Here is an 8,783-nt window from a genome sequence, read left to right as displayed (position 1 = left end):
AGAGGACAAGTTTTTTTTTTTTTTTTTTTAAGTTAGGGGGAAGCATTCTCTTCAACGAAATCTTCCACGCACGCATACATACACACACGCACGCACTCCCCTCTCCAACTCACACACACCCTCTACCAGTCTACCTTATTAGGGCGAGCTCTGTTAGTTTCACCAGCTATTTGAAGATAAAATACTCTGACTTTCGTATTATTTCATATATGGTTCTGTTATCACAAAGAGAGTGCTGTAAAGTGTATCGTGTTGGCAGCCTGCTCGAGATCGTTATCAAAGTTCAGGCCGGTACAGTGTCGCTAATCCCGCCATGGCTTTATTCAGTCCAGTAATACGGTGGATATAGTTTAACATGCTCGTTATCGTAAAAAGTTAAGGGTATACTTAGTGAGCCGCAGCGGGGCTGGCGGGGCAGACGGCGGGGCAGCAGGTCACCACTTGCTGCGAGCCTCGAGGCGCCGCAGCTTTTGCACCTGCCGCTGCCACACCTTGAAGGGCACGGCGCCGGGGATGTCGTCGCCGAAGTAGTGGCCCGTGCAGGCGTAGAGGCGGTTGATGCGGGCCACGTCTGAAGGACTCATCCTCCTGCGCTGGCCGATCGCCGCGCAGGGCACGATGGGCGTGATGATGGCCTGCGTCTTGCCCACCGAGAAGCCGATCTTGGGGTAGTGCATGATGCTCTCGTAGTCGTAGGGAAGACCGGCGTTGGAAATGTAGCTCAGACTCCTCCTGCGTCTGAAGAAGTTCTTGATGTAGGCCGTCCTGATGGCGGTCTGGTTGATATGAACGTAATAGTTCCTGTCAAACCGCTGGTGTTCGTGCCTTATGCCGAGGGCGTGCAGGAGCTCATGCACCACATGGCCGAGCACTTTAAAGCAGCGTTTGTGGAGCTTGAGCACGGAGCCGAAGGTCTGGTAACCCACTTTGCAGGTGCATCCGTAGCCCGGCTTTATGTACAAGGTTCTCGGCGGCTTGCGGCGCTCAGCGTTTTTGCGTTCCTCGAATAAGATGCACGTCTCTGCCTCGATAATGTCCATGGCCTTGCGGACCCACTTGAACTGCTGGACGGTGAAGCCTTCGCTGATGCTGTAGTGCACGACGCCGTCCGGCCACCTCAGCCGATCCTCCTGCTGCACCTCCACCTCCTTCACTTCGCCCCGCACGCCCGTTCCGCCGGCCCAGACCAGCACGAGGAAAGGGAAAAACAATAGCATAACACAGGCATAAAGGGAATAGAAATGAAAACACTATAAAAACCTTCCTGATTCTAGTTTTTTTGCTCTGCCGCACGTCTCCTAGAGGTCTGACGGCATCTGCAAATGTGCACACTGACTACACTGAATACCCAAATTTTGCAGCGTTATCTCCTTGCTGAAAGACTACTGAGCGCCCCGGATGCTCCCGTGAAGATATTTTCGCACTAAAGCATCAACCTGTCGGGAGCAGAGGTGATGCTCCTGCTGGCCGGCTCCTTCACGCCCTCCCAGACCCTCGCCCCGGCAGCCCTCCCCCCTCGCCCCCTGCATTCTGTTTTTGAAATGTGAGCCTCAGTATTTTTTTTCTGTGCCTCGCCAAATGATGTGATTCTTTTAGACGTTATCAGTATTCTCCTTACACGCGGCGCTGGCCAGCCTCCTGCCAGCAATAATTATGTTCACTCCTTCGGGTGTGGGGGCGCTTCTTTATGCGGCCTCCGTCCCTAATTCATGGACGAGGCGGTGATTAACTGTGGCCCTCGGAGGCGTATCATTACCTGACTCACAACAGGTGTTCGTAAGGGGTAGGGGAGGAGGGGGTCAAGGGGGTGCTGAGTTGGATTTACCTGTTCATCTCGCCTCACCTGCAGAAGTCATTGTCTTGTCTCCCACCTGAGGCTCTGCGGGTGACTCGGGAAGGTGTTGGTCTGGTCCGGGCTGGTCTGGTCTGCCCACGCGGGTGTTTCGTTGGCTTCTTATCTCTTAATTGTTTTTCTTTTTTGTTTGTCTTTTTTTGTTTTGGTCTTCTCTTTTTTTGTTACCTCCCGATTTCTTCTTTTTTTTTCCTTTGACGTTTTGCTTTTTTTATTTCTCTTCTCTCTTCTCTTCTCTTCTCTCTCTCTCTCTCTCTCTCTCTCTCTCTCTCTCTCTCTCTCTCTCTCTCTCTCTCTCTCTCTCTCTCTCTCTCTCTCAATCTCTCTCTCTCTCTCTCTCTCTCTCTCTCTCTCTCTCTCTCTCTCTCTCTCTCTCTCTCTCTCTCTCTCTCTCTCTCTCTCTCTCTCTCTCTCTCTCTCTCTCTCTCTCTCTCTCTCTCACGCACACACGCACACACACACACACACACACACACACACACACTCACTTTCAAATCCTTTACACCATTCAGCCTATCCAAGCCTCTATTTCCCCCGCTTCCCTTTCATACCACACTGCAGTCCCCCCTACACACTCCTACCTCTCCCTCTCCCCCTTCCTCTCTCCCCGTCCCTCTCCCTCCCTCCCCAACACTGAATCCAGGGCTTTCAAAATTGGCGCGCGGTGCTTCCTGGCGGAGAAAAAAACATTTGTTGCCTGGATGGTCAACTCACTCGCCCGTGGATCGTGTTGTGGAATGGCAGTATAGTCGATGGTAGCGGGGTTTTGCGCGGCTCCCGGTATACTGAGTTGGCTTAGAGAATAACATGTCCTGAGAGGGTGGACTAATGTAACTTGGTGATGGGGGTTGTTTGTTGGTGATGGTGGTAAAGATGAGATGCTGTGTGTAAGGGGTTTTCTTATGGTTTCTTTTCTTTAGTTGATGTGGAAGTAAGGTTTTAGAGGGAGACAGACTATATCATTTCTCTGTTCTCTCTCTATATATATTTTCCTCCTCCTCCTCCTCCTCCTCCTCATTCTCTTACGATTTCTCAAGATCTTTTCATCGATTCTCTGTTGTCTTTCGCTCTACAGTTTCCTCCTTTTCCTCCTCCTTCTCTTCCTCCTCCTCCTCCTCCTCCTTATCTCCTAATTATCATCATTTCCTTATCTCTCCTGACGATTTCTCCTTTTTATTCATCTCCTCGCTGTTCTCCCTCTACTCTTTCTTATTCCTTCTCTTCTTCCTTCGCCTCCTCCTCCTCCTTATCATCATTATCACTTCTTCTCATTCCCAGACGATTTCTCAAGGTTTATTTTTTCTTCCCTCCCTCTCTCTCGCATTCACAAATCAGGAGAAGTAATTTAATCTATCTAAAAATCTGTTTGTGTCAAGAGCATGTGAAGTGGATTTATCAGATAGCGTAAGTCATAAGGAAGATTACTGCTCTCTCTCTCTCTCTCTCTCTCTCTCTCTCTCTCTCTCTCTCTCTCTCTCTCTCTCTCTCTCTCTCTCTCTCTCTCACGGTAATTGGTTTTCTTTCACAGGTACGAGCGGGAAGGTGCTTGGACGCCAGGTGGAGGTGAAGGAAACGAGAGCAAGTTGACCTTATTTTTTAGCTGTTGTCATTTTCTAATTTGTGCGTTGGGAGAAGGTATTGATAAGTGTAGTTGTAGTAGTAGTAGTAGTAGTAGTAGTAGTAGTAGTAGTATAAGTAGTAGTAGTTGTAGTAGTAGTAGGAGGAGGAGGAGGAGGAATTACTTAACAACATATCAAAGAATTTTAATTTTGTCATAATTTATTCTGAAACACATTGCAGTCTATTTTTCTTTACTTCTTTAACCCTAAATTTCTATGTTTCTACTGTAAAAACGTAGTAGTATTAGTAGTAGTAGTAGCAGTAGTAGAAGTAGGAGAACAGTAGCAGAAAATAGTAGAACATAAGTAGTCTTTTGTTGTGTCCTTGTTTTTATTTTTCTAACCAAAGTAAACGCAATATCAGCAGCAGCATCTGTAGCATTATCATCATCCATTCTTCTCCCCGTTGTTCCCTCTGTACACACTAAGGTTGTTATTATAAGACACTTTCGCCTCTCACATTAACAATTTCTAAAGGTTAAAGAGGGGGCCAATCGGGTTCTAATGAGCGTTTTCTTAGGTTCACGGTACAGAGGAAGGGTCAAACTACCACCGGGGTCATAAATCTACTACTGGAAATGCCCACAACTACTACGAAAGCCTTGTCAAATAGGTTTTCTTGGGCGGCGATGTGTCTTTTAATGCGACCCTAAGTCTCTACAGTACACACACACCTGCCCGATGGACGCACCCCAACAAAGTGCAGCTCGGCGGGGCACAACACAGGTACGGGCGGCAGTATGTTTTCGTCTTGCTGTCACTCGATCAAGCCGGGAAGAGCGTGGCTTCTTATCTCGCCCCTTTCACATGCAAATCAGAGGAGCTGGAGGAGAGGAGGAAGAAGGGAGGGAGGGAAGAAGGCAGAGAAAGAGAGGGACAAGACGAAGGGTAAGGAAGAAGACGGAAGGAGGGAGAAAGAAGGAAGGGACAGAACGAAGGATAGGAAAAAGACGGAAGAAGGGAAGAAAGAAAGGAGGGACAAAATGAAGGAAAGGAAGAAAAAGGAAGGAGGGAGAGAACGAATGGTAAGGAGACAGAAGAAATGGAGGGAAGGTATACATGAACTGGAGGTAATTTCAGAGTAGAGGGATAGAGATGAACGATTACAAAAGGGAGGGAGAGACGGAGAAGAGAGTAAATATGAGAAGAGGAAAGGAAAAAAAGAAAAAAAGGGAGAGAAAGGGAAGGGAAGGTTGGAGAAGCAGCTGATGGTGACGTCATGATGAAGAAGAGTGTCACCATATGTCCCTTCACACACACACACACACACACACACACACACACACACACACTTAGCTGGCACCTTGCTGGGCGTGTGTCGGCACTTTTGGACTTACTTAAGCTCGATTTCTTTTCTACTCAAGCAAGTGAAAACCTTAAACGAGGCTCCCCGTCGGGCTCTCGGCACCTGTCATGTTTACGTCTGGCAGCCCAGCGAGGAAGCAAAGGCAGACGGGAGTGCCTTGGGGAGCGTGGAGGCTGTGAGGAGGAGGAGCACTAGGATTGTTTGAAGAGAAGAAGGTGTGTCAGAAGAAGGAGAAGGCCGAGGGATGGGTAAAGAGAAGAAGAAGGAAAAGAATAACGAGGGGTGTGTAAGAAGGATGACGAAGGGTGTGTGAGGAGAAAGAAAGCAAGTAGAACGATGAAGAGGTAGAGGAAAAGTCAATGAAGAAGGCGCATGGAGGACAGTAAAAGAATAGAAGGAGGAAGAGGAGAACGAGAGGTGTGTGAGAAAGCCGAAAACGAGGAGAACGGAGAAGAGGCAAAGGAGAAGTTAACGCAGAAATCTTACGTATGGAGGAGAATAAAAGGAAAGGAGGTGAAAAGGGAAAGGGAGAGAAGGAGATTAGTATAATACCGGGAGGATGTGTGAGAGAGGAAGTTGAAGAGGGAGAAGAACAGATAACGACAACGACGAGGAGGAAAGGAGGAAAAGTTAATGTTGGAGACTTGTGGAGAATAGAAAAAGAAATAATAGAATAGAAATAATGAAGAAGGAAAGAAAAGAGAGACGAAGAAGGGCCTTGCTAGAAGTCTATGGGAGAACATGAGAAAGAGGAGGAGGAAGAGGGGTAGTGAGTGAGTGAGTGAGGAGGACAGAGTGGAGTGGGAGAAGGGAAAAGGGAGAAGGGGGAGTGTATGTGTGTGAGGGACGGGGAGGGTAGCAAACACGCTGATGGGATTATGAAGGGGAGCTTAAGCGCTTTACCCTCGTGAGTATGAGAGCTGCAGGGCGGGGCTGACGAGGAGGAGGCCCCGTCAGATCCCTCCGCCCCCCGCCCCGCCCCGTCACTCCGCCCCGGTTCTGATTCAAGCGACAACCGAGAGGGAAGCAGCGATGGGAAAAGCAGGATAACGATGGATAGGATTAAATCGGTCTTCATAGGCACCAGAAGGAGAATCATCTGACTAATAGGTTTTGTAATAGGTTCAGTGTACTCGTTTACCTTCCAATCGCTTTTCCATGTCACTTTTTGGGTTCAGCGGAATTCATATAGTGTTGAATCCCTTAAGTGCATCAATACGTGGGGTTGATGCACTTAATATTTACCTTCCACTTTGCTTCTCCACTCACTGATGCTGAAACTTTTACCTGTGATCTCCACCTGACATCCACCTGAGATCCACATGAGATGCCCTTCCATCACTTCATGTCTATCATCCACTCCAAATATTTCCCTATAAAACAACAAATTATTCCTTCAGCAGAGTCGCTATCTTTCTGTCTATCTAACTATCTATCTACCAATCTATTTTTATCAGTGGATATGCATGTGGAGGTGGAGGTGGAGTTAGGTGGACCGCGGAACGAGAGAAGGATTAAAACTAGGAAGTGGAAAGGGCTCTAAAGGCTTTACTTGTTGTGGAAGAACCGAGGAGTGGAGAGAGGCCGCTATAGTTGTGGTAGTGGTGGTGGTAGTGGTGGTGATGGTTGTAGTGGTGGCCGTGTTGAGAGTGTATCCATGGAGGCAGTGGTGGTGGTGGTGGTGGTGGGCAGTGGTGGTGGTGGTGGTGGTGGGCAGTGGTGGTGGTGGTGGTAGGGATCAAAGTGGTCAGCTTTAGAGAATTTAATTGGTAGGTGGCGTTGGTAATAGTGGCTTTGTTACGCGTCTGAATGATCTGCGAGTCCGGTGGTGGTGGTGGTGGTGGTGGTGGTGGTTTTGTGGCCTGGGATTGGTTTTCCAGCTGTGGTATGGAAGTGCACTGTGGTGTGGTATTGTGCGGCGGTATTGTGGATTGGTGGTATGATATGATGGTATGAAATAGTGAGTATGATGACGGGAAGGGAGTGTTTATGACAAAAGAGAAAGGGGAGGAGTAAAAAAAAAGAAAAGTGTATAGGAAAAGAACATTGTATACAGCGTTGCCATATTATCGTACTCAAATCGTGGCATTTATCACTTCCATGCCCCAAAACTCTCGTGCCCACACAGATAACGAGATTCCAGTTAAAGTTATCGTTAAAAGCGTTCCTCACTGGTGTTTGTTTACGATATTTGTGAGTCAGAAACCGAGAAATGCGTTGTACTGAGTGGCTGAGTACGACAATATGGTAAGGAAAGAAGGTGGAAAGGAAAATGAAAAGGAGAAGATTGGGAAAACTGGAAGGATGCGTGAAAAAAGCAGAAGAGGGAACAGATGACGAAGACGATGACGACGAGGAGGAATGGAGAAAAAAAAGTTAATGAAGGAGACTTGTAGATGAAAGCACGAAAGAGTAGTGGTTATGAATAAGATGGTACGAAACTGGTGGTGGTGGTTGTGGTGGTGGTGGGAATGGTGGCGTGACTCAAAGCAGCGGGGGGCTATCAGAGGTGACGGATGTGTGGTGTGGTGTGGGCCGCCGCCTGCTCGCTCCTCCCCGGCCCTGGTAAAGCCATCACGCCCCTTTGTAGTGCCAGTGCCAGTAGCTGCGTCCCACTCAACAGCCCCCCGCCCCCCTCCCTTCCATTAGCCCCTCTTTACTCGATCGTTTCTCCATTTATTGTGTTGTCCCTTCTTTCCTTTTTTATTTTTTTTCCTAGTGTTCATTATTTTCTTTCTGTATTCTTGTTCTTTTCTTTTTTATCCCTGTTGTTCCTTCCTTCCTTTCTTTATCCTTGTTACATCTTTTCCGTTTATTCCTGTTGTTTCTTTCTTTTCCATCCTTTATCCTTGTTCCGCTTCCCATGAATACGTTCCTTTTCATTATTGCTCTTCTTCTACCCCCCCCCCCTTTTTCTATCTCTCTTACGCTTCCTACTCTCTTTATCCTTTCCTCTTCCTCCATCTCATCTATGCTCCCCTTCTCTCTTTCTCTCTGTTCTTTCCCCCTCCTCCATCTCTCCTTCGCCATCCTCTCTCCCTCTCTCTCTTTACCCTTTCCCCTTCCACCATCTGACATGTCGTGCCGTTCCTCAATCACCACGAATCAGGACAGCGCGGGGATGAGGCAGGTTCTCGGGTTGCTGACGGGCACTATCAGGCCTCCAATGCGTGTTAATGTGACCGTGTTGCCGCAGCTGCACGGGTGACTCTCGCGCCCGGCCCTGAGGCACTCCGCTCTAGTATTGTGGGTTGGTGGTGTGTTGTTTGTCGGGGGGGGGGGGGGGGGGGTGTTTTGTAGGGAATGTCTGTGTGTGTGAGGCTGATGGTGTGGGTGAAGGAAGGAAGGAAGTAGTTGTAGAGTAGTAGTAGTAGCAGTAGTAGTAGTAGTAGTAATAGTAGTTGTAGTTTTAATGTGTGAAAGAAGACGAAGTGATGATTAGTAAGACTCCAAGAAAGAAAATATATAAAAATGATGAAGAGGAAGAAGAAAAACGAAAAATACTACTGATAATATTACTTCCAAAGCTTACTAACTATCATTATCATATTTCTTCATCATCATCATCATCATCATCATCATTATTACAAGTCTGAAGGTTATTTTTTGTCTTCTCTCTCTCTGTCCCTCCTCGTCTCTTCGTAACATGTTCCTCCGCTGCTGATTCGCGTCCAGGAAAACAAATCAAACCACAACACCAGGAAAAAAAATCAGACCATGAACAACTTTATCTACAGACGTCAGGAAAATATCTCACTCGCCTTAATATGTGAGTGCGCGCGCGCGTGTGTGTGTGTGTGTGTGTGTGTGTGTGTGTGTGAGGGAGCCGAGGCGAGACGAGACAAGCGGCGAATAAATACAAGAGATAGACATTAGGGACGCAGCGAGGAGGGTAAAAAGCTTGAGTCGGACAAACGAGGAATAAAGATTGCAAGGAGTTCATTTGCTACCGAGTGAAAAACGGCCCCACCAAAGCTGTCACTCGTAAAGAAGAATCTGGTCTCCT

The 8,783-nt window shown here is 47.7% G+C and overlaps 1 protein-coding gene across 1 annotated transcript; it reads right to left on the bottom strand.

Moving 5' to 3' along the window:
• Positions 1–434: 434 nt before the first annotated feature.
• LOC127009118 (low choriolytic enzyme-like) lies at positions 435–1,217 on the bottom strand. The gene has a single exon (XM_050881904.1). It carries the CDS (start codon positions 1,215–1,217, stop codon positions 435–437), a length of 783 nt encoding a protein of 260 aa, XP_050737861.1.
• Positions 1,218–8,783: the final 7,566 nt, after the last annotated feature.

The sequence above is a fragment of the Eriocheir sinensis genome, chromosome 39, assembly GCF_024679095.1.
Source record: "Eriocheir sinensis breed Jianghai 21 chromosome 39, ASM2467909v1, whole genome shotgun sequence".
Lineage (NCBI taxonomy): Eukaryota > Metazoa > Arthropoda > Malacostraca > Decapoda > Varunidae > Eriocheir > Eriocheir sinensis.
The sequence above is the reverse complement of the archived record's forward strand: the minus strand, read 5'-3'. Positions and strand labels throughout refer to the sequence as shown.

Coding starts and splice junctions, on each gene's coding strand:
- LOC127009118 (XM_050881904.1), bottom strand. CDS start 1,217: ATGCTATTGTTTTTCCCTTTCCTCGTGCTGGTCTGGGCCGGCGGAACG.